Below are 26,969 nucleotides of genomic sequence, written 5' to 3' on the forward strand. Positions count from 1 at the left end.
GTAAATGGGCATACCATTCTTTATAGGCTCTCAGTTTTTAAACATGATGACACTGTAGATAACGCTTGATGACCCCCTGGATGTCTGATCGAGAGGTTAAGTAGTATAAAGAGTTAGGTAATAGACAAAGTGTAGAATGTTCTCTATGGAGGCTGTCAGAATGGTGCACCCTTAGCGGAGTTGCCAACAAACGGATGCATCCGGTTTTCAGGCATACATCCACTTCGACCTAGCTTCCTCTTCAGCAGGAAACCAGATGTGGGCCCTCCGTTCAGACGTCTTTTTACGCCTGCTACGTTAGGTTAGAATAGAGTGTCCGATATAAAGCGCACTCCGCGCCTCTGAGCACCTCGTTCTATTCTACAGGATACAGGGGAGCTGCGCGTAATATTAGATCATCACTCACAGAGTGTAGTCTAGCGTGCAGGAGGGGATGAGGGAGGACAGAGGGGTTTGCATGAGAGAACTGAATCAATAAACTGCTGCGGAGCTATTATATTTGACTGCAACAACTGAGTGACTATATGTCACATTGGTGCTGCGCATTTGCACACAAGCCCATGGAGTACAGTCCTGTCGGACAGTTTGATGAGAAGTCACTGGTCCTGTAGCGCTCCCCCATCACTGCCACAGAATTAAGTTTCATAGAAGCTGCAATCGAGACCCGCAGTTGCCTGCCATGGGTGCTATTTTGGCTTTGATTCTGGCGACCTGTTTGAGCGGAGTTTGGGGATGCCAGTTGCCCCATGACTGGAGACCACAGACGGAGGCGTGCCGCGCAGAGCTCGCAGAGATTATCGTTTTCGCCAAGGTGCTTGCGCTGCACAAGGACTCATACAGTGTGTACAACTACTTACCTTGGCAGTATGACACAGACCTCTTCTTCTCTGCCGAGATCGAGCTGCAATGCGACCAGGCGTGGGGCAGCATGCTGGAGGTCCCTGCTGGTTCCCGGTTCAATGTCACCGGGCTGGGTTACTTCCCCTGTTACTCCTATAGCGCAGTGGAGAACAACTCTTACTATTTCTTTTTGAGGTAAGATACAGTGACATCCTGGTGTTGGAGGTGCGTTTATCACTGTCAAGTGTGGCGGTGTTGAAAGTCAGAAATGACACAATCATAATTCAACAGAAAATAGGCATACAGTGATTTGGTTGTGTAATTGCCTGAACTTGTGTCTAGATACAATATAACCCTTACATTTCCAGCTGTTATTCTTTTTTACAGTCACAATGAGAAACTTGTGTTCGATGAATACTTGGTGAAATAGAGTTGAGAGTGATGTTCTGGCCCTTAGGATTCTCTTGGGATGCAAACACAGCAAGAATATGTGTCTGTGTGTCTGTGTGTGTGTGTGTATGTGTGTGTGTGTGTGTGTGTGTGTGTGTGTGTGTGTGTGTGTGTGTGTGTGTGTGTGTGTGTGTGTGTGTGTGTGTGTGTGTGTGTGTGTGTGTGTCTGTGTGTCTGTGTGTGTGTGTGTCTGTGTGTCTGTGTGTGTGTGTGTGTGTGTATGATATGAAGCATGTTATATGGAGTAGCTAGATTGTGAGATTAAAAGCAACAGATTGAAAAGAGGATCAGGTACCAGTCATTCTGAAGTTACGCCTGTAATGATACTACAATGTCTACCATGGACAGATGCATGATGCACATTTGCTCAGATGTCACACCTGTCACAGGTCCTAATGTGGGGGAAACAGATGGGGAAACAGATGGGGAAACAGATGGAGAAACAGATGGAGAGAGAGAGAGAGAGAGAGAGAGAGAGAGAGAGAGCACAAGCACCACCAGTGAATTTGACCCAAAGTTAACTTTGTCTCACATATTATAGGTAAAACATCTGTTCTACTTTGTGATAGTTAAAATGCCTTACACAATTTACAGCATATCAGTAGATTTGTTTCCACAAAGGCAGGTTTCATAATGTGAGATGATTGACACCTTAATACTTATCTCCCTTGGTTTTAGAGTGGAACAACACATCAGTCTTTGAAAAAGTGCCCATGGCATTCCAGCTTCTATAATTACAGTCTGACAGTTCCCAACAGCTTAGGGGAGACCCTTAAAGCTGGAAGTTTAGGCTGAGGGTATTATCTCCACACCAACCACAGGCTGGATGGGAAGCCCTTTGTATCCCAACCACAGAACAACCTTGATGAATGACACCAGGCCTTCTGTTCTGAGAGATGAACTTGTGCCGACAGGTTTAACTTGTCTCATGTCCTGTGTTTCTTTCATTCTCAGCACCTAGAACATTTAAGTGCACATTCTATCAAATACTATTTCAAAGGAATTCCAGTGTGGAGTATTCAGCTATTCCTTATGGAGGTTCACGGCCAAGGACAGTAATGACTGTGTGTTTACATAGTCAGGGGGAGAGTGTGTATATGTGTGTGTTTTGTTGATGAGTTGGATGGCCAGCTACATTTTGTATTGTTTTTTTGAAGACCCCAGGTTCACAGGCACCCTGCTGCCAGTCACACACACACACACACACACACACACACACACACACACACACACACACACACACACACACACACACACACACACACACACACACACACACACACACACACACACACACACACACACACACAGAGGAACTTGTGTGTTCTGTTTGAGAGGAAAGGTTGATGGTGTCACTATGTAGCCGTTCTCCATCACTGGGAAACCCATCATGCCTTGGGGTTTTTGCTGATCTGAAAGTCTCCTCATCCTGAAACTACAAACCATAGGGATTAGCCCTGCAATAAGCCAGGAGGCCCTGGAAGGAAACTACCTAATAAGGATCACAATAAGACACAGACATACATACGGGTCCAAGGATTCAGTGTGCCATGAAAACTAGAATAAAAAATCCTACGTATACATGAAAAGTGTGTTAAACTGTCACTCAAAGTTACATAAAAAGCCTATATTAGAATATGCCTCCTCTTTTTTTCCCTTTTTCCCCCTTTATTTAACTAGGCAAGTCAGTTAAGAACAAATTCTCTGATGCATCTCTGTACTACCTCCCTCCATTAGGATGCCGGGATGGGGGTGGGTCTGTCTGAGCCCCTAGTGTTGCTCTGCAGCTTCTCAGCTAATCTTAGACCTCCGTCGTAAACATTTAACAGAGGAGTCTCCAGTTCCAGAAAGCATTGTTCTCGTTGTTCTGCAACGCTGGCACTCTCAGGCGCTGAATCAGCAAGCTAATGCTGAAAAGTTTCCATCAGAGTCTCCAGTGAGCTCCCATTTCCTGTTAAAGCCCCCCAAACGACACAGTCTGAAACAGCCTCCCCAATCAATCACGACTATGAGTGCTCAGGACAGGACAAAGGGGAGTTTCATATATGAAGAAATGCAACAAGGAGTCTCCCACAGGACCGAAACTGTAGACTTGTTGATTGGTCTGCCTGTCTGTGCCAAATGTAGTCATCTCAATCCCATAACATTGTTGCTTGTCTGCTGTTAAAGAAAGTGAAGGACAGATTATTATTCTTGGTGATTCTGTGAGTAGAATTTGTGGGTTAAGGCTTTACAGTTCATGTCTCGGTTATGACTTAATAGTTCATCACTTGCTTTCATCTAGCCAAATGGAGTGAAGGGGTCATGACAGCCATTCATTCTGAACTCTCAAGGATGTCTCCACAAGTTCAGTCAATAAATCTCAATGCAGTGGTGGTGCTCTGGCGAGCTTTAAGCCTCAAGACACTCAGCTGCCTGCCCCTAGAGAGGGCTACTTTAATTTGGAAGAAGCCTCCTTCCCTATGTTTTAATTCCAAGAATCACCAATCTGAAAAGATAGAATAGATGAAAGTACTGAGAACAATAAACAATAGCTATAATCTCTCTATTGTGTTCAGTTCACTTATGTACTGTAAGCAGGACAAGAAAGGATGCTTGCTTGAATAACTGAGAGACACAGCACAGTGCTACTGGGGGAATTGACTCCAGAGTGCCTGCCTTAGTTTCCATTACCATGGAGAGAGCTTGGTATTTGGCTCAGGTATATTGCACATCCCAGCGGTTCCCCTTTTGTTTACTTCCTCCTTTGACTCTTTGGTGTGTGGCTGAACCATGAACCAACCAGCCAGCTGGATCCATTTTGACAGGGCAAAACTCACCAGTCAAACCGTCACAGAAAAGCAAAGAAATAGGAGACAGGCTGCATGGAAACATTAATTAAACCAACATGCTCTTGACTAAACAAGGTTAAGACTAGATGACAAGCTTTCCTAGGGAGGACCAGGTTTTTTGTGTGGAGGAAGGGGAGAGAGAGGGAAGTGAGCTCTGTTTAAAGTTGGGGAATTTGAGAGTGGATGTGAAAAAGGGTCTGAGAACCAGCAGACGTGTACGCTCTCTGGAAGCCATTAGGGTTTGAAACACAGCATAATCCCTATAACTGCTGTCCCATTGACTGTACTGTATGCAGTTGATACCTTATGCTGAGAGTGTAATGGAGATAATATGTTGGTTTGGCAGAACTTTGACAATATAGCTGGCTAATACAGACACAGCATCCAGGATAGCTAAACCACGTTATTTTTCTTAAGATATCGTTTTGTTCTACAACCATTGACTGGGGAACTGTTTGGGAATGTATACGTCAAGTGGTTAGGACATAATTATGTCTGCTAAGTGCCATGGAATTTGTAGAAGCTGAGAAGAAATTGAAACCAGTGGAAACATTGGCCGTTAAACTGCATTTACTAGCGCTGGTTGACATTACTGCGCCATCTGGGAGTATTTGGTTGGTTTATACATCGAGTTGTAATCCTATAGGGACCAAATGTCTCAAAACTTACATGCTAGACTTGTGAAGTAGGGGAAACACTGGCCACAACCCTCAACGGAGCAGAGAGAGACAGAGTGAGAGGGGAAGGGATGGAGGGAGGGCGAGAACGATTGAGTGAGGGATGGAGGAAGGTAGAGAAAAAGAAAGAGGGACAAAACATACTGTTTATGAAATATATAAAACAATCCACAAAGCCATGCTTGTCAGGATGGGAAAGGATTCATGTCTCAGGAGCATGGAATTAATTAAAACCATCAGTTATTGTTTTGAGGAAGATATTGGTTCCAGTGTCCCTCAAAATAGGCAGTGAAATTAATTTCAAAGCCATTGAAATGAACACACACACAGCCATTATCAGTGGTCATGTCCATTGTGAGTATTATCTTGTGGCTGTGCTAAATAGTCTGGTAATTAGAACCATGCGCATTTTGGGGGCCAACAGTACAACACAGAGTGTTATTCCCTCCGAATCCTCTCTCCCCATCCACATAATTCTCAGGGTTGACCTTGTGTTGCCCCTGCTTACATTCCAGTGCCACAGTAGTTCATCATTATCAACATTATGAATGACCCCCCATGGTAGGGACAAAACATCAGGCTGTCTGGGTCAGACAAAAACATACACTGTAAAAAATAAAAAACTCTTTGGATCAACCAAAAAAAAAACATTTCAAGTTGCAATCCATTTCTTTCAAAGCTCAACTTACTTTTCCCCTTTGGTAAAACCATAAATAACCTGTAACGGTTTTCTAGAGTCGAAGGAGAGGCGGACCAAAACGCAGCGTGGTTATTTTTCATGGTTCTTTAATAAAGAAACTATACATGAATAGACTAACAAAACAAGAAATGTGCCAAACCAAAACAGCCCTATCTGGTACAAACACAGAGACAGGAACAATAACCCACAAAAGCCAACACCAAACAGGCTACCTAAATATGGTTCCCAATCAGAGACAATGACTAACACCTGCCTCTGATTGAGAACCATAACAGGCCAAACACAGAAACAGACCAACTAGACACACAACATAGAATGCCCACTCAGATCACACCCTAACCAAACAAAACATAGAAACATACAAAGCAAACTATGGTCAGGGTGTGACATAACCTAAATCCAAACTAATATTTAATGTAAATACAACCAATTTTTTCATATTGTTCCAAGTAGATTTTTCTATTTGATATTACCTATCCAAATTGGGTTACAAGCAATTAAATACATTTCCTGTATCAATAAATTCAGTTGGTACAATAACATGAAATCATTACTCATATCACATTCTTTACATAGACTTTCACATTTATTGACTTCAATAGTGTAATCAAATGGTAGCTAGCTTACCAATTAAAACTTTACCAAGCTCTTTAGTATCATTGCAAGCAAGTATCATTACAGATTCAGTGCTGGCAGTGCACATGTTCTACTTTGTGTCTTGTCGTTACTATCATTACATGTGAAGACTGTTATTTTATCAAATCAATTCTCTATGTATAATTATTATTATGTGATTAAACTAATCAGGTAAACTTTAATCAACTAGTAAGTCGGGGCACCACGGGAAAATGTTTATAGTCTCTACTTCCCAAATCGACTCTTCATGTAATGAGTGCACTGAGAGTCGGGAAGCAAGTTCAGGGATTGAGTGTTTTAATAAATAAAATAAACAATGAACACAAAACATAAACAACACACTGACATGAAAACAGAGTCAATAACACCAGAGGGAAAAACCAAGGGGAGAGACAGATATAGGGAAGATAATCAAGGAGGTGATGGAGTCCAGGTGAGTGTCATGAGGTGCAGGTGCGCGAGACGATGGTGACAGGTGTGCGGGATAATCAGCAGCCTGATGACCTAGAGGCCAGAGAGGGAGTATACGTGACACTATATTTTCATTTTTCATTTCTTATCGAGTACAGTCTTCTATTAATTATTATTAATCTTTTCCTTCTGTCAGTCTCATTCTAAACTTTGTAAAATTCTTGGTTATCTGCACGAACCCTAGCATAAATTATGAATCTGCAACATATGTACAAATTGGTTTAATTATTTATTTACTTAATAATCACAGAAATACATCAAACAAACACTAGATATTGGTTAATAACAATGATGGAAAAGTCCCCTAGTGGGCTAAACCGATATGACAGCTTGGTGGACAAAAGGAAAGGGGTGGGACTGAGGAAGAGTGGGAAAGACAAAATGTATTCAGTACACACAGTCTATAATTATATTAATTTAAATGCTAATCCTTTGCACATGAACGGCCGCTCATCCAAGAATAATTGCAATGTATATGTATTTACGCCCGTATGTCGTTGTTGTCTTCTCTGTTGGAATGCTCGATCATCCTGTAGGATTATTCAGAGTCTCTGCTTTTTATGGTTGAAGATGGTTAGAATGATACTTCAGAGTATCATTCAGAAATGTTGTCATAGGATAGATGCTTCGGCAGTTGTCAGTATTCTTGTTCTAGATTTACGTAATTTCTAGCTGCAGACTAGTAATTATATGTCTAAGATTTGCTCTTATTCTGTGGGGATCGATAATCTCAGAATTGAACCATTTCGAGCCGTGTAGCCAATGCTCCACGTATAGTCTTGTCCTTTGGTAGAGTTGTAGTTTAAACCACTTCACACACCAGTGTCACCCAGTATGTTTTGGTCTTAGAAATTCAACCATTTCCAAACTTAGTTTACACTTGGGTTTGATACGTTTCAGTAGAAAAGGGCGGTTCCATGACGCTGACGTAATGTCTATGCTCACATGGGAGTGGCCACTGACTAGTTAATCTTTATATGAAAATCCATCCTGTCATTTAGAAGGTTAACATCACATTACATCTTTTCACAAATAGTTAAATATTTAATCACATATGTTTCACAATATTTAGATGTAAACCTGACAGCTTGGAAATATACACTTTAAGAGATACCATTATGTGTGTTTCCTATCCTTCATCAGTACTTATGACCTGTCATAAAGTCACAAACTGTGGGAAGATAGCACCCTCCCCCAGGGCACACCGTGACATTCACATAGAGAATACAACATAACAGATTAATTGCTATGACATTCACTCTCACGGGTGTCCAAAAAGAACAGCCTGAAAGCCACGCCCCCAATAAGCCACACCCCCAACTCTTCTGATAGACTGCTGCTGCAACATTGCTGCCACCGCTATGCAATGTGTTGAAAGCAATTTAGAAGCATTCATTCTATATAAAAAATCACATTGATCTGTCAAATTAATAACAATTAATTTTGTAAATGTTTATTTCACCTTTATTTAACCAGGTAGGCCAGTTGACAACAAGTTCTCATTTACAACTGCGACCTGGCCAAGATAAAGAAAAGCAGTGCGGCGAAAACAACGACACAGAGTTACGCATAAATAAACATAGTCAATAACACAATAGAAAATAAAATATATATTTTTTATTTTATATTTTATTTTATTCCAGACAAATTAAATAGAATAGGTTGAATGAAACAAAACATAATTTTAGATTATACCAATCAGTAAAAGCCATCCAACTTTTTACAGTGTAGAGCTGACAACACACAAACACTCATGAGGTACCTTTTTATTTTGTATTTTTGTGCCATCCTCGATTTTCGTTCATCACCCCCAAAACCCCAAGTATGCAAAGACGTATGCTGCCATGACCGACATTTTGATGGACAGAGAAACAATAAGCAAGCTTTTGATGTCCCACAAGGGAGACAAGATGGAGTCCAGATGTATGGACTGCCTGCTGTCGAGTGTCAACCTCCAAGCTAACACTTCCGCCTCAGTCTGACATATTTCTAATAGCTGGAGAAAATGTGACCCGGGTGGATTGAAGGTCCATTCCAGTTTTACTCGAACAACATTAAAAATAACAGCTATAAGACTGCATGAGGGTTTTCTGTGTGTGTGTGTGTGTGTGTTTGTGAAATTCAAAATTTGCATCGTAATCTCCTGTCTATATGTGTTCCCCAGGATGGATGAGAACTACAGCATTATCCCCCACGGGGTTAACTTCCAAGACCCAATCTTCCCAGACACACCAGAGAACCACCGCATGTTCGCCAGCCTCTTCCAGTTCTCCAACTGCACGGCCGGAACCATGGTCCACACCTACACCCCAGAGTGGGAGGCTCAGGAGGACAGCCGGGTACGAATTCAACTAACCTATCACTCCGGGTTTTGTGCCGTTGTAAAGAAAGTCAGAAATAGCAACTCCTAAACAGCAGTTCCTAAACCACCAAAGAGCAAGACTGGCAAGAAAAACTGCCAAGGTTGGAAGAATCTCATCAAAACACATGCAGGAAACCTTTGACAGCCACACTAATAGACAGCTGAGCAATTTTCCTTGCTATTCCCCCTTAATCCATTTTGGTCCCTCCATGGCTGAGGTAACATTCAGCTTACTATGTCCCAGCAAGTCCTCCATGACCACTTGCACTTGAGAGCCCAGTAAGGATTAACTAAAGGGCAGTGCTGCAGAGTATTGTATGATATGCTTAACCTACACTTAACCCCCAATCAGGGAACTTTGCCTATCATGAAAGGGATCTCAATAGGAGCCCCCACTTCACAGGGGATGGAAATGCATGCTATCCAGAAATAATTCTGCTAATGGTGGCTTGTGGTTAGGGCTAACTACAGTCTTCAAAGGTCCAGTGAGGAGAGTAAGTGTAATATGTTCTTGGTATGGCTTATATGGCTTGTAAGTGTAATATGTTCTTGGTGTCTGGGAGACCAGAATTATTTGGGTGGTGGATAGAGGCCCTGCTCTGATCAGTAGTTGGTCCAGGCAGTCAGAATCCCCTTGGTTTGTGCTTCTCTTTCATGTGTGTCAATGCAGGGTAGAGTATGTTGGCTGTAGAGCAGGATGTGGGATGTGGCTGAGAGACAGGGAGCAGCAGGCCTTTTAACCATCTATGGGGTTTTCTACTATGAGCACAGAACTTACATTCATTAGACTGTACTGCCTATACCTGAGCCTTTCATACCGATGTTATGGTAGGTGGGCAGCCATCAGTTTAGTGATGACTGTTTATATAGGTAGAAATTATTGGATCAGTTTCAAAGCCCTGTCTCGTGGTTGGCGGGACATTGTTGCTCATAAAATCCAGATTGAAGTAGTTTGTGGGAAACATTTGCCTCATAGACATTGTAAAATACCCAAATGCTAATTAACATACTGATGAGTATGAAGTCTACACATTTCTACATAACATATCTATGGCTCAACTCAACATTTCAGTGTCAATTTGCAAGATAAACACTTGTGATCACGTCATAGTGTCATGCATAGTCCCTCAATACTAACTAATAATCTGGCATTTCAATGTCTCTGGATTCCATTCATTGAACTCATGATTTACACCAGTCTTCTCTGTTTCCAATCATGTGCTGACTACACATAAAAGCCTTCTGTCTCTCTGACAGAATAAGAATTGGCTTATGTTTCCATTAACGACCACATCTCAGCTCCAATCTGTAATCAGAGGCAAAGCCAAGGTAATGCACAAAGTAATTTGTATGATTACACTCTTATTACTAAATATCTGAATGGAATGGCTAGGCCCACAGGCTGGACTGCTGGACAGCATAACGCAGTCATATTGTCATCATGCCACACAGACATAACTGTGACTTGTGTAAGAGTGACAGTCTAGGGCCTTCACATGTAAAACTAATGGAAATTACCCAACACACATACTGTCATGATTATAGTTGTAGATTTCCTGGGTTAGACTGAAATTCTCATATGCCCACTGGGATACTCTTAACTGGGGCACACAGCTGTTTTCCCTCAAAAACCTTGAAGATGTCCCTCTGCTAACGTGGGAAAATGTCCCAGTAAGACTGGAAATATATTTCTTACTAAAATATATTTCTTACTGGATGAGTGTCAAAATTGCATGTTATGTCTATGTTTCTGTTGAGTCTGGGTCTCTACCATTATGACCACAGTGATAAATCGTCCATCTGCCACTTTAGATTAGTTTGTTGGTTTGGTTGTGTAAATATTGAATGTATTACTGTTTTTAAAACTGGGTTGTCTGCCATGGGAAATATATGATAGTGATAGCATTCAGACTTTGGAAGCAAGCACACCAACTCCGTAGCTATGGTGCAGGTGTGGACCATACGTGGGAGGTAGAAGCTCAGATCACAGTCCAGATATATTCAAAACTCCAGACATGTTCAAGGGCAATTAAATAGGTATGTGTCTACAATGGAGCTTGGTTTAGGAAACCATGGACTATCCCATAACAATGGTAGGGAGATGTGGAGATAGGGACTTTACTATAGGTACCTCTGGTCTGAGTGAAACACATACCCAGTTAAAAAAACAGCTCCACCTCACCTTCCATCTAGTTTTGTTACCTGGAATTTGTTGTTTAGGGTTATCTGCTGAGTGGCCTGGTTGGTCTTGAGGTAATACCGCAGCCGCCGACACACATACTGTATCTACAGTGTCGGCATAGGTTTGAATCCGGCTTACTGCCCTTTCACACAACCTCTCTCTATCTTTCCCGACGGCCATCCTCTCCCTTTATATGTTCAATAAAGTCAGAAAATACCTTACAAATATTTTTACAAAATGGTTACCTGCTGAGCCGCTACAACCTTTTCTGAGTCAATATCACTATCGCAATCTAACGCTCAGATTTTTTTTTTTAACATGACAATAACCTACATTTTTTAAACATTAACATAATGAAAACGGTTCTGTAGGAGTGAGGTTTGTGAAGTTAGCCTAATACATTAAATCAAATCAAATCAAATTGTATTTGTCACATGCGCCTGTAACGGTTCTCTTGTGGTGAAGGAGAGTCGGACCAAAATGCAGCGTTGTGATGATTCATGTTATTTTAATAAAGGAAAAACTATACATGAATAAACTACATAAATAATGAAAATGTGAAAACCGAAACAGTCCTATCTGGTGCAAACACAGAGACAGGAACAATCACCCACAAACACACAGTGAAACCCAGGCTACCTAAATATGGTTCCCAATCAGAGACAATGACTAACACCTGCCTCTGATTGAGAACCATATCAGGTCAGACATAGAAATAGACAAACTAGACATGAAACATAGAATGCCCACTCAGCTCACACCCTGACCAACCAAAACATAGAAACATACAAAGCAAACTATGGTCAGGGTGTGACAGCGCCGAATACAACAGGTGTAGACTTTACCGTGAAATGCTTACTTACAAGCCCATCACCAACAATGCAGTTCAAGAAATAGAGTTAAGAAAAAATTTACAAAATAAACTAAAGTAAAAAACGAAAATAAAAAGCAACACAATAAAATAACAATAACAAGGCTATATATAGGTGGTAACAGTACATAATCAATATGTGGGGATATAGGTTAGTTGAGGTAATTTGTACATGTAGGTAGGGGTAAAGTGACTATGCATAGATAATAAACAGTGAGTAGCAGCAGTGTAAAAATAAAGGGAGGGGGTGTCAATGTAAATAGTCCGGGTGGCCACATGATTAATTGTTCAGCAGTCTTATGGCTTGGTGGTAGAAGCTGTTAAGGAGCCTTTTGTTCCTCGACGTGGCGCTCCGGGACTGCTTGCCGTGCGGAAGCAGAGAGAACAGTCTATGACTTGGTGGGCTGGAGTCGTTGACAATATTTTGGGCCTTCCTCCTGGATGGCAGGAAGCTTGGCCCCAGTGATGTACTGGGCCGTACGCACAACCATCTGTAGAGTCTTACGGTCGGATACCACCGCCATACCAGACGGTGATGCAACCGGTCGATGGTGCAGCTGTAGAATATTTTGAGGATTTGGGGACCAATGACAAATCTTTTCAGTCTCATGAAGGGAAAAGGGTGTTGTCATGCCCTCTTCAAGGCTGTCTTGGTGTGTTTGGACCATGATAGTTTGTTGGTGATGTGAACACCAAGGAACTTTAAACTCTCGACCCGCTCCACTACAGCCCCGTCGATGTGAATCGGGGAATTCTCAGCCCTGCTTTTCCTGTAGTCGACGATCAGCTCCTTCGTCTTGCTCATGTTGAGGGAGGGGTTGTTGTCCTGGCATCACACTGCCAGGTCTCTGACCTCCTCCCTAGAGGCTGTCTCTTCGTTGTCGGCGATCAGGCCTACCACTGTTATGTCGTCAGCAAACTTAATGATGGTTTTGGAGTCGTGCTTAGCCACGCAGTCATGGGTGAACAGGGAGTACAGGAGAGGACTAAACACGAACCCCTGAGGTGCCCCCGTGTTGAGGATCAGTGTGGCGATGTGGTGTCGCATACCCTCACCACCTGGGAGCGGCCCGTCAGGAAGTCCAGGCTCCAGTTGCAGTGGGAGGTGTTTAGTCCCAGGGTCCTTAGCTTATTGATGAGCTTTGTGGGTACTATGGTGTTGAACACTGAGCTGTAGTCAATGAACAGCATTCTCACGTAGGTGTTCCTTTTGTCCAGGTGGGAAAGTGCAATGTGGAGTGTGATTGAGATTGTATCATCTGTGGATCTGTTGGGGCGGTATGCGAATTGGAGTGGATCTAGGGTTTCTGGGAGTATGGTGTTGATGTGAGCCATGACCACCAGCCTTTCAAAGCACTTCATGAATACCGACGTGAGTGCTACCAGGTGCTAGTCATTTAGGCAGGTTACCTTCGCTTTCTTGGGCACAGGGACTATGGTGGTCTGCTTGAAACATGTAGGTATTCCAAACTCGGTCATGGAGGAGGTTGAAAATGTCAGTGAAGACACTTGCTAGTTGGTCCACACATGCTTTGAGTACACGTCCTGGTAATCCATTTGGCCCTGCAGCTTTGTGAATGTTGACCTGTTTAAAGGTCTTGCTCACATTGGCTACGGAGAGCGTGATCACACAGTTGTCTGCAACAGCTGGTGCTCTCATGCATGCTTCAGTGTTGCTTGCCTCGAAGAAAGCATAAAAGGCATTTAGCTCGTCTGGTAGGCTCGCATCACTGGGCAACTTGCAGCTGGGTTTCCCTTTGTAGTCCATAATAGTTTGCTTGCCCTGCCACATACTGTATGACGAGGGTCTGAGCCGGTGTAGTAGGATTCAATCTTAGTCCTGTATTGATGCTTTGCCTGTTTGATGGTTTGTCTGAGGGCATATCAGGATTTCTTATAAGCGTTCGCATTAGTGTCCCGCTCTTTGAAGCGGCAGCTCTAGCCTTTAGCTTGTTGTGGATGTTGCCTGTAGTCCATGGCTTTTGGTTGGGATATGTGGGGATGGTAACTGTGGGGATGATGTCGTCGATGCACTTGTTGCTGAAGCCGGTGACTGAGGTGGTATACTCCTCAATGCAATTGGATGAATCCCGGAACATATTCCAGTCTGTGCTAGCAAAACAATCCTGTAGTTTAGCATCCACGTCATCTGACCACTTCTGTATTGAGCGATTCATTGGTACTTCCTCCTTTAGTTTTTGCTTGTAAGAAGGAATCAGGATGATAGAATCATGGTCAGATTTGCCAAATGGAGGGCGAGGGAGAGCTTTGTATGCGTCTCTTTGTGTGGAGTAAATGTCTAGAGTTTTTTCTCTCTGGTTGCACATTTGACATGCAGGTAGAAATGAGGTAAAACTGAGTTAAGTTTGCCTGCATTAAAGTCCCCGGCCACTCAGAGCGTCGCTTCTGTATTGGCATTTTCTTATTTGCTTATGGCCTTATACAGCTTGTTGAGTGCAGTCTTAGTGCCAGAATCGGTTTGAAGTGGTAAATATACGGATACGAAAAATATAAATAAAAACTCTTGGTAGATAGTGTGGTCAACAGTTTGTCATGATGTACTCTTCCTCAGGTGAGCGATACCTAGAGATTTCCTTGATATTAGACATCGCGCTACAACTGTTATTGACAAGTAGACAAACACCCCCAACCCCCGTTTACCATACGTAGCTGTTCTGTCCTGCTGATGCACAGAAAACCCAGCCAAATGTATATTATCCGTGTTGTCATTCAGCCACAACTTGGTGAAACATAGGTATTACAGTTTTTAATGTCCAGTTGGTAGGATAGTCTCGAACGGAGATCATCCAATTTATTTTCCAGTGATTGCACGTTGGCCAATAGAACGGATGGTAGAGGCGGGTTGCACACTCGCCGATTAATTCTAACATGGCACCCCGATCTCCCCGAATCACAGAAGTCTGAGATTTCTGTTGTTTAGAACCCAGCATTAGTCTCAGTGGAGGGAGGGAGAGAACAGCAGAGGGTCCGCCTCTCACGGTCCCTGCTCTCTCCTTCCTTTCCTCTGTTGAGACTGACCAGAAAAACAGGAGACATCGTCTTCCACCTCATGGGGAAACTCCAGTCATACCGCATCTGCCTCATGCACTAATTCATGATGTTCCTATGACCAGAGTAAGTGCAATATTCCTTGATATTAAAATACACAACGAGCTACTAATAATCATCAAAACGCAGGGCTATCGATACACTTGGGAACTCATTCATTTCAGCTGCAGAGGGAGTGGAAGTAGGGAGAAGTGTGTTTTGTAATAGGGTTGAATAAAAACAGTGTGGACAGTGCTGAATAAAAACTTAAACATGAACTCACTCATTAAAACAGGAGCTCTTTGCTGTTTTCTTTGACAGTCTCTCTGTGGTCTTGGTTTTAAAAGTTAGGAAATCTCACATAGGCTACTATCAAACCTTGTTGTGTCCGGGGTCGTGGAAGCTGGAGGTACGGCTATCCGATTGGCCAACTCAGTAGGCACACTCGATTTAGCCCCAGATCTCCCAGTACGCATTGTAGGCAGAGTTAGTCTTTTCAGACAAATGAAATGGTTCAAAATGGAAACACTTTCCTTACCCGGTGTATAGGGCTTCTGAATCAAGTGCACCTGCTGGCAACAGCGCAACATGCATAACAAAAGAAAAGGAGCACAAGCCTTTATCCTTGCCTTTTCTACAGAAATGTTTGGTGATCGTCTAGGAATGCCTTGACGATCGACCGGTTGGTGGCCACTGCTTTCCTACCTGGGGCAGTCTGCCTATAGTCTGCCTATCCTTTTTCTGTAACAAGATGGTGCCGACAGAGAAGGCTGCCTCGCTTCTGGTCCTTAGGAAAATGTGCATTATTTTGTTTTTTTATGTAGTATTTCTTACATTGTTAGCCCAAGTGTTTTTTCATACAGCCGGGAAGAACTATGGATATCAGAACGACGTCACCTAAAATCCTCACATACCTTTACAGATGCACAATTGAGAGCATCCTGTCGGGCTGTAACCGCCTGTTATGGCAACTGCACAGTCCACATCCTTTGTCTGAACCACCCAGGGCATTTGAACTGATTCCAGAGGCTGACTCAAAACAATGCCACTGTAGAAGAGGAAGATGCCAGCGGTCTTCTGGTCAGACTTCGGAGGCGCACACACCACCCACCGCTTCCGAGTATATTACTCACTAATGTCCAGTCTCTATAGATAACAAGGTCGACGAAATCAGGGCAAGGGTTGCTTTCCAGAGAAACATCAGGGATTGTAACATACTCTGTTTCACAGAAACATGGCTCTCTCGGGATATGCTGTTGGAGTTAGTACAGCCACCTGGATTCTTTGTGTGTTGCGCCGACAGGAATAAACATCTCTCCAGGAAGAAGAAGGGCAGGGGTGTATGTTTCATGATTAATGACTCATGGTGTAATTGTAACAACATACAGGAACTCAAATCCTTTTGTTCACCTAACCTAGCATTCCTCACAATCAAATGCCGACCGTGAGAATTCCCATGAGAATTCTCTTTGGTTATTGTCACATCCGTGTATATCGCCCGTCAAGGCCATACAACGACGGCCCTCAAGGAACTTCACTGGACTTCATGCAAACTGGAAACCATATATCCTGGGGCTGCATTCATTGTAGCTGGGGACTTTAGCAAAGCAAATTTGAGAACAAGGCTAACCTTATTTCTATAAGGATATTGACTGTAGCACTTGCGCTGGAAAAAAACTGGGTCACTGCTACTCTAACTTCCACGATGCATACAAGGCCCTCCCCCGCCCTCCCTACGGCAAATCTGACCACGACTCTGTTTTGCTCCTCCCTTCCTATTGGCAAAAACTCAAACAGGAAGTACCCATGCTAAGGACTAGTCAACTAGTCAAGATTGTTTTAATCACGCAGACTGAGATATGTTTCGGGTAGCCTCATAAAATAATATCAATGTATACGCTGATTCGGTGAGTGAGTTTTTAAGGAAGTGTATAGGAGATGTTGTACCCACTGTGAATTAAAACCTACCCTAACCAGAATCTGTGGATAGGTGGCAGTATTCGCGCAAAACTGAAAGCTTGACCAACCGTATTTAACCATGGAAAGGTGACTGGGAATATGGCTGAATACTAACAGTGTAGTTATTCCCTCTGAAGGCAATCAAAAAAGTGAAATGTCAGTGTAGAGACAAAATAGAGTCGCAATTCAACTGCTCAGACACGAGACGTATGTGGTCTACAGACAATCACTAAAGGAAAACCACGGTGTCACGGACACCGACGTCCTACTTCCAGACAAACTAAACACCTTCTTTGCCCGCTTTGAGTGCCACCTACACGGCCCACTACCAAGGACTGTGGGCTCTCTTTCTCCGAGGTCGACTTGAGTTAGACATTTAAACGTGTTAACCCTCGCAAGGATGCCGGCCCCAGATGGCATCCCTAGCCACGTCCTCAGATCATGCGCAGACCAGCTGGCTGGTGTGTTTACGGAGATATTCGCTCCCTATCCCAGTCTGATGTCCCAACGTGCTTCAAGATGGCCATCATTGTTCCTGTACCAAAGAATGCAAAGGAAACTGAACCAAATGGCTATCACCCCGTAACACTCACTTCTATCATCATGAAGTACTTTAAGAGACTAGTCAAGGATCATATCACCTCCATCTTACCTGTCACCCTAGACCCACTTCAATTTGCTTACCGCCCCAATAGGTCCACAGACAATGCAATCGCCATCACACTGCACAATGCGATGTCCCATCTGGACAAGAGGAGTATCTATGTAAGAAAGCTGGTCATTGACTCTAGCTCAGCATTCAACACCATAGTACCCTCCAAGCTCATCATTAAGCTTGAGGCCCTGGGTCTCAACCCCGCCCAGTGCAATTGGGTCCTGGACTTCCTGACGGGCTGCCCCCAGGTGTTGAAGGTAGGAAACAACATCTACACTTCGCTGATCCTCAAAACCCCATAAGGGTGCATGCTCAGTCCCCTCCTGTACTCCCTTTTCACCCATGACTGCGTGGCCATGCACGCCTCCAACTCAATCATCAAGTTTGCAGACGACACAACCGTAGTAGGTTTGATTATCAACAACGATGAGACAGCCTACAGTGAGGAGGTGAGGGCACTCGGAGTGTGGGGTCAGGAAAATAACCTCTCACTCAACATCAGCAAAACAAAGGAGATAATCCTGGACTTCAAGAAACCGCAGAGGAAGCAGTCCCCTATCCCCATCGACGGGACTGTAGTGGAGAAGGTAGAACGTTTTAAGTTCCTCCACGTACACATCACAGACTATTTAAAATGGTCCACTCACACAGACAAATCAAATCTTATTAGTTACATGCTCTGAATACAACAGGTGTAGACCTTCCAGTGAAATGCTTACTTACGAGCCCCTAACCAACAGTGCATTTTCAAAAAATGTAATAAATATATTCAAATAAAGGGTGCCAGTGTGGTGAAGAAGGTGCAACAGCGCATCAAAACCTCACACACTTTTACAGATGCACAATTGAGAGCATCCTGTCGGGCTGTATTACCGCCTGGTACGGCAACTGCACCGCCCACAACCACAGGACTCTCCAGAGGGTAGTGTGGTCTGGACAGCGCATCAGCGGGGGCAAACTACCTGCCCTCCAGGACACCTACAGCACCCGATGTCACAGGAAGGCCGAAAAGATCATCAAGGACAACAACCACCTGAGCCACTGCCTGTTCACCCTGCATCAAAACTAGGACCGAGAGACTGAAAAACAGTTTCTATCTCAAGACCATCAGACTGTTAAACAGCCATCACTAACACAGAGAGGCTGCTGCCTACATACAGACCATAAATCCTTGGCCACTTCAATAAATGGATCACTAGTCACTTTAATAATGCCACTTTAATAATGTTTACATATCTTTCATTACTCATCTCATGTGTATACTGTATTTTATACCATCTATTGCATCTTGCCTATGCTGCTCTGTCATTGCTCATCCATATATTTATATGTATAAATTCTTATTGCATTCCTTTACTTAGATTTGCGTGTATTAGGTAGTTGTTGTGGAATTGTTAGATTACTTGTTAGATATTGCTGCACTGTCATAACTAGAAGGACAAGCATTTCACTACTCACAATAACATGCTAACCATGTGTATGTGACCAATAACATTTAATTTGATTTGCAGCTGATAGAATGCCCTGTGGCAGAGCTGCAGAAGAAACCACACTGAATAATATAACATAAAGTGACACACTAATTGGTGATGCAGGATGGCAGCAGCCATCAAATTTTTTGAATTTCATAAACCCCACCCCCACACAGTCCTATCTGAGATGGCAGTGCATTTACGTCAAGCTCCATGTGTAAGCATTAGGATCGGAGCAGGGAATCAATGTTTTAGGAGATGGACACGTATTGAAGCTCACCTATGGCTGATTTAAGTCTGTCGTTGATGTACAGTGCCTTGCAAAAGTATTCACCCCCATTGGCGTTTTTCCCATTTTGTTGCATTACAACTTGTAATTTAAATTTATTTTTATTTCATGTAATGGACATACACAAAATAGTCCAAATTGGTGAAGTGAAATGAAAACAATTACTTGTTTTAAAAAATTCTAAAACTGAAAAGTGGTGGGTGCATATGTATTCCTTTGCTATGAAGCCCATAAATAAAATCTGGTGCAACCAAATACCCTCAGAAGTCACATAATTAGTTAAATAAAGTCCACCTGTGTGCAATCTAAGTGTTTCATGATCTGTCACATGATCTCAGTATATATACACCTGTTCTGAAAGGCCCCAGAGACTGCAACACCACTAAGCAAGCGGCACCACCAAGCAAGCAGCACTATGAAGACATAGGAGCTCTCCAAACAGGTCAGGGACAAAGTTGTGGTACAGATCAGGGTTGGGTTAAAAATAAATATCTGAAACTTTGAATATCCCAAGGAGCACCATTAAATCCATTATTTAAAGAACGGAAAGAATATGGCACCACAACAAACCGACAAAGAGAGGGCCGCCCACCAAAACTCACGGACCAGGCAAGGAGGCCATTAATCAGAGAGGCAACAAAGAGACCAAAGATAACCCTGAAGGAGCTGCAAAGGTCCACAGTGGAGATCGGAGTATCTGTCCATGGGATCACTTTAAGCCGTACACTCCACAGAGCTGGGCTTTACGGAAGAGTGGACAGAAAAAGCCATTGCTTAAAGAAAAATGAAGCCAACACGTTTGGTGTTCGCCAAAAGGCATGTGGGAGACTCCTCAAGCATAAAGAAGAAGGTACTCTGGTCAGATGAGACTAAAATGTAGCTTTTTGGCCATCAAGGAAAACACTATGTCTGGCTCAAACCCAACACCTCACATCACCCTGAGAACATCATCCCCATAGTGAAGCATTGTGGTGGAGGATGCTGTGGGGATGTTTTTCATCAGCAGGGACTGGGAAACTGGTCAGAATTGAAGGATGATGGATGGCTCTAAATACAGGGACATTCTTGAGGGAAACCTACTTCAGTCTTCCAGAGATTTGAGACTGGGATGGAGGTTCACCTTCCAACAGGACAATGACCCTAAGCATAGTGCTAAAGCAACGCTCGAGGGGTTTAAGGGGAAACATTTAAATGTCTTGGAATTGCCTAGTCAAAGCCCAGACCTCAATTAAATTGAGAATCTGTAGTATGACTTAATGATTGCTGTACACCAGCCGAACCCATCCAACTTGAAGGAGCTGGAGCAGTTTTGCCTTGAAGAATGGGCAAAAATCTCAGCAGCTAGATGTGCCAAGCTTATAGAGACATACCCCAAGAGACTTGCAGATGTAATTGCTGCAAACGGTGGCTCTACAAAGTAATTACTTTGTGGGTGAGTAGTTATGCACGCTCAAGTTTTCTGTTTTCTTGTCTTATTTCTTGTATGTTTCACAAGAAAAATATTTTGCATCTTCAAAGTGGTAGGCATGTTGTGTAAATCAAATGATACAAACTCCACAAAAAAAAAAAAATCATTCCAGGTTGTAAGGCAACAAAATTTGAAAAATGCCAAGGGGGTGAATACCTTCGCAAGCCACTGTATGCTTCTTCCAGGAAAGACCCTGGTAGCACTTTGTATGGATAGCCCATCTGTAGACGCTTTATCAGTAACATTTAATCTAACTAATCCTAACCCTAAACTTAAACCTTACCATAACCCTAACCCTAAACTTAAACCTTACCCTAACATTAAACCTTATTCTAACCCTGAACTTTACCCTTACCCCAATGCTAACCTTAACCCTTATCCTAAATAAAAAACTTTTTTTGTTTTTTTGTTAACACTGTTTGGTTTCAGCTCTGTGTTGGGGGCTGCTACTTAGGGCCATAAGGGACAGCTCACCCACCACTCTGACCACATTTCTAAAGCACAAGGCATTTGCCATGCATCTTTCTACCAACCACTTTCATATTTCCACATGTCCTTAGGCCGCTCCCTGGAGAGAACCCCCCCACCCCCCCATCAGATTAGTTCTGTTTAAATTACATGTTTTCTATTTTTCCTTTTCGTTCCTTCTCTGGCCACATGCACGCCTGCTGCTAATGGATAAAATGCAACCTCTTGTGGCTCACTCATAATAAAAGCCCGGAATACACTGAAAGACATATATGAGCTGTTGTTTCTGCTGGACAGGCCAAGGAATGCTACGTTCCACAACTCCTGCACGTTAGACAAAGCCCCTATACATGGGGTGTAACGGCTCTCGTCCAAAGGAGAGGAACAAAGCGCAGCGTTGAAAGTGTTCATGATTTTTATTTTCAAAAAACACTCAAAACAAAATAACAAACGTGAAAACCTAAGTGCACAGTTCTGTCAGGTACAGACAGTAAAAACAGAAAATAAGATCCCACAAAACCAGAAAATGACAACTTATATGTGATCCCCAATCAGAGACAACGATAGACAGCTGCCTCTGATTGGGAACCACACACACACAGCCAAAAACAAAGAAATAGAAAACATAGACCTAACCAAACATAGAGAATAAAAAGGATCTCTAAGGTCAGGGCGTGACATGGGGTTCCATCACTTATCAAAAACAGCAGGACTGAAAATAACACAGGATATAACAAATGGTTTTAAACTCTTTCAAAAGGGAAAGAGATTATCGAAATCACAGGAGGCTGCTGAGGGGAGGACAGCTCATAATAATGGCTGGAATGGAGTAAATGGAATGGTATCAACGACATTGAAACCACGTGTTTGATGTGTTTGATACCATTCCATGTATTCCGTTCCAGCCTTTACTATGAGCCCCCAAATAATGTGCAAAAAGCCGCCTGTGAATGAAATACAAGTAGACGTAGCTGTTTGTCTTAGATGATTTAACACTATGAACAAACATGCTAGGTTACTCTCCTCAGTGCTACCACTGTTAAATGATGACACATGGTATCATTCTGAAGACCTTACCTTGTGTTTATTGTTAATCATTGAAGTTGTGCGACGTACTTATTTGAATGAAGGGAATATTCCTTATTTGGGTTGATGATGTGTATACTAAATGGCAATTGGCTAGTATGTTGGATATAAGAGGTTTCTCACTCAGTCTTTTTGAGATGTACACTATCGTTCAAAAGTTTGGGTTCACTTAGAAATGTCCTTGTTTTTGAAAGAAAAACATTTTTTGTCCATTAAAATAACATCAAATTGATCAGAAATACAGTGTAGACATTGTTAATGTTGTAATTTACTATTGTAGCTGGAAACTGCAATTTTTTATGGAATATCTACATAGGAATATCTACATAGGCGTACCATTATTATTATAGCACCCATCACTCCTAAAGAAGGCCAGTTTTATTGCTTCTTTAATCAGAACAACAGTTTTCAGCTGTGCTAACATAATTGCAAAAGGGTTTTCTAATGATCAATTAGCCTTTTAAAATGATAAACTTGGATCAGCTAACACAAAATGCCATTGGAACATAGGAGTGATGGTTGCTGATAATGGTCCTCTGTACGCCTATGTAGATATTCCATAAATAGTCTGCAGTTTCCAGCTACAATAGTAATTTACAACTTTAAAAATGTCTACACTGTATTTTTAATCAATTTGATACTATTTTAATGGACAAAAAATGTTCTAAGTGATCCCAAACTTTTGAACGGTATTGTACTTTATCTCCTGGCAACATGAAAAAGATGTTTGAACAAATAAAAATGTAATTTTGCATTCAAGTAGAAACACATGGACAGTAAATTAGCCAATGTCTTTCCTCCTTAATCTCAATGTATTATCTTTCAAAGGATTTAGGGTCTAATTCGTGACATATGATATAAGTGGCACGCCCTGACCTGAGTATTCTTTGTTTTCTTTATATATTTTGGTTAGGTCAGGGTGTGACGAGGGTGGTATGTGTGTTTTGTCTCATCTAGGGTTTTTTCACTGTCTAGGGGTTTTGTAGATTTATGGGGTTGTTTACATCTAGGTGTTTTTGTAGGTCTATGGTTGACTAGATTGGTTCTCAATTAGAGGCAGGTGTTTATCGTTGTCTCTGATTGGGAACCATATTTAGGCAGCCATCTTCTTTGGCTATTTTGTGGGTTATTGTCTATGTGTTAGTTGGCTGTGTCGGCACTTGGGTTCATAGCGTTTTGTTGTTTTTGTTTAAGTGTTCTTCTTGTTTTTCGTCATTCAATAAAATAATGGATTCACGCTGTGCTTTGGTCTACTCCATACGATGATCGTGACAATAAATAAAACAAAAAATTAGAATCTGTCTCAGACTTTCCATCACTGAAGTGGAACAGTTTCTAAACTTACATTTTTTTAAATAATCTCTATTAATAAATTAATGTGGATTGACATCATTACTATTTTAGCATATTCACACAAGGCAAGCAATGTGTTTCAAAGAAAATAGGTTTTGAGATGAATATCTTTGCCTTTTGAAGTAAATTATAAATTTCTAAACATTAAGACTGGATCAGGAACTTGAGTAATCAGATGATCCAAAGAATCAGGGCTGAATTAGTGTAACAACTTGGGGTTTGTGTAATTGATCATCAAAAGTCTAAAATAAGGATGTGGTTATCATGTTAAACAACAGCCTGAGAACTTATTCTCTGAACTCATTATCTGAATCTATTAACCATTCTTAACCTCAATCTGTGGTGTACATTAGCATTTTGCCCACTTCCTGTTGACTAACATTCCTGTTTCCTCCAGCTGCTATGTTCAACAGTGCAGAAGGCCCTGTTTGAGGAGGAGGAGAGGGTGAAGACTCTCTCCCAGAAGGTGCGATCTTTGGAGAAGGCCAACAGCCACCTGCGGGACAAGGTGAAGAACATGAAGCGCCTCCTACGCCAGGCCAAACGAGACACTAAGGACCAGCAGACCCTCCCCCTGAAACAGCTGCACCACGCCAAGCCCTCCCACCCACACCAAGACACCACACAGGACCAGAAGAGACCCGCACTCAAAAAGATCCTCACCAAGATGATAAAAAACTGAACCCTAACCAGCCGCCACCACCAGCTGTTGCACTGCAGACATGAACAGGCTGTATAAAAGGACATAAGGATTGTATAGTATGTGACATCATGGGAAAGATAGGTATGCTAAAGATAGGTACTGTATGTAATACTGTATCATGTCACAAGTTAAGGAGATAGAGGATTTGCATACCCTTAATGTGATGCAGACTAGTCACACCTTTAGAAGAAAGTGCTTTGAGCAAATCAAAAATGTTTTGTATTCTTCAGAATTTTCATATTTTTCTGTACATTAATATAATGCTATAGAATAGCCTTCAACATTTCTAAATATGAATGCAGTCATTTCACACCTATTTCACACACTTTTTTTAGATCTAATTGAAATGCCTACACTACAATGTGATAAGCATTTCTTGTCATAGCAATAACATTGTGTCACTGTCCTTACCACAGAAAGAGTAGCAGGACAATTTGAGGGGAACGTTGGCTTGGATCAAATGTGATTTCCAACCACAGACTGAGACAGTGCTCATGCTTCATTATGACTCACTGGTTATACAACTGCTTCCTTACAAAAATGCATGCTGGGGGATATATGGTAATCACAAATTCCCCATCTCATACAACCGGGTCCTTCCTAACCCCATATCTAATCCCAACCTCGCTCCCATATCCCCCCTTTCCTAGTTCCCCTCACCTCAATACCATATAGTAGAGATCCGTGCTGCTCTATGAAGTCTTATCCTGTGAGGATATAATATTGACAACTGAACAAATTGTAAATAGCTCAACGCTGGTCCCAGCTCAATTAGGTCAATAAAGTCTCACCCTGTCATTTCTACCCACCTCGCACATCCCTAACATGCCCAGGCCTTCCTGCTGGCAGGTTTTTCCCCAGAGTGGAGTTCCATGCCATTTCAATGCCAGGTGAAATGCTGTCGTAGTAGCTGACACCTTTTGGAGAACTAGTGGGAAAGTCAAGGCAAGGGCTACAGGTGTGATGCCAATACCATGCCAGGGACCTCACACTGCTGACTTGAGGATGCTGAACTTAAACCAGTCATAGGCCTGCTGGCTAAGAACACCTGCTTCACCTTTTACATTGTGTTACATGTAAAAGGTTAATTCTATCCTTAACAACTGATGATGGATCAGATCCAGAGTCACAGAGTACTAGCCTCGTAAATACCGGACTGATATCCATACAGCAACATTTGTGTAAGCTCACAGGATCAGGCGGCTTTGCGAGGCTAACAGAGTACAGGGAGTTTGATTTAATGACAACACAGGCAATAGTCTGCTGAACTCTTAATATCTATGGCTCTGATCAGCCCTTCCCTCAGCAGTCCCAGCCATAACCATTTCACACCAAACAACAAGAGCTGCCTTGGACCAGTTAGGACAGAATGTACGGAACCCTCCTTTTTTTTTAACACAGCACACCCAACACTGTCACTGTACTTACAGGAAACCAATTTTCAGGACCGAGGGTTGTAAACACAGGGATAGTGTATTGTTGGCCATAAGAACAGGTAAACACACTCCTCATCTTATATTAAATAATATTAATATGATATTAACAAACATGCCCAGACTCTTATTAGCAAGGATACCTAGGGGTTTTAAATTCAGTTGAAATCCCCAAAATTCTGTTCAAATTCAGCTATTTTTATATGGGAATTATTAACCAAGAATAACTACAAGGACTTCCACATTTATTGTTAATTTGTTTAAGATTCCAGCTTTTTGTGGATAGTTTTATACAGTTACAGTATACTGAGGGAAAATTTTGTTTTTATGTTGGAAAACAGGGTGCTGAGCACTCAATAAATACAACCACTAGCCAATGAGGCATGATGGGGTACCGTAAAATCTTTTCCTGTGTCCGAACTGAGAGGCATCCCTAGTCTCCTACTATGTTTTGTACTTGGCTTGTATGTTTATTTCCTTTTCAAACAATAAGCATCTGGTTGCCTTTAACCTTTAATTCATGTATGATAGCAAATAATGACAAAAATAAACTTTCATTTTTACAAAGTTTGTTTCGTCATCTTGCAATTTCTCAACAGTAGGAACCTTCAGCATATTATTAGCAAAACTGTTGTGATTGCATTCCATGGATGCAGGTGTAGCACCGCAAAGATCAACACTGACCATTCCACAATCTGAACCTGGTCAGAATCTCATTATAGACCAGCACTCATTAGCAACATCCAGGTCACTGGTGTGAAGCTCTGCATCCCGATGGAACAAGGTCTTCATATTCTAGCAAAGTAGTCTGTTGAACATTAGTATTTGGCACCGTTCAGATCAATGTCACTTTACATTATGTTCTGTGTTTGGTAGTCCAAACCTGTACTTTTCTCACATGTGGTTTAGAGGGTGAAAAAGTTCTAAAAAATATCATAGAGAAGTTACCAGATAAATCTACAGATTACCACCTCCTTTTCCCAGAGAGTTACATGGGACAGGGCTGATATACAGA

At 42.2% G+C, this 26,969-nt stretch overlaps 1 protein-coding gene across 1 annotated transcript; it reads left to right on the top strand.

Moving 5' to 3' along the window:
- Nucleotides 1–251: 251 nt before the first annotated feature.
- Nucleotides 252–26,524, top strand: LOC109896932 (coiled-coil domain-containing protein 3). The gene is made up of 3 exons (XM_020491391.2): nt 252–1,035; nt 8,770–8,944; nt 24,216–26,524. The coding sequence occupies exons 1-3, from the start codon at nt 680–682 to the stop codon at nt 24,498–24,500; spliced, it is 816 nt and encodes a 271-aa protein (XP_020346980.1). The 5' UTR covers nt 252–679; the 3' UTR covers nt 24,501–26,524.
- Nucleotides 26,525–26,969: the final 445 nt, after the last annotated feature.

The sequence above is a fragment of the Oncorhynchus kisutch genome, linkage group LG1 (genome assembly GCF_002021735.2).
Source record: "Oncorhynchus kisutch isolate 150728-3 linkage group LG1, Okis_V2, whole genome shotgun sequence".
In the NCBI taxonomy this organism is placed as follows: domain Eukaryota; kingdom Metazoa; phylum Chordata; class Actinopteri; order Salmoniformes; family Salmonidae; genus Oncorhynchus; species Oncorhynchus kisutch.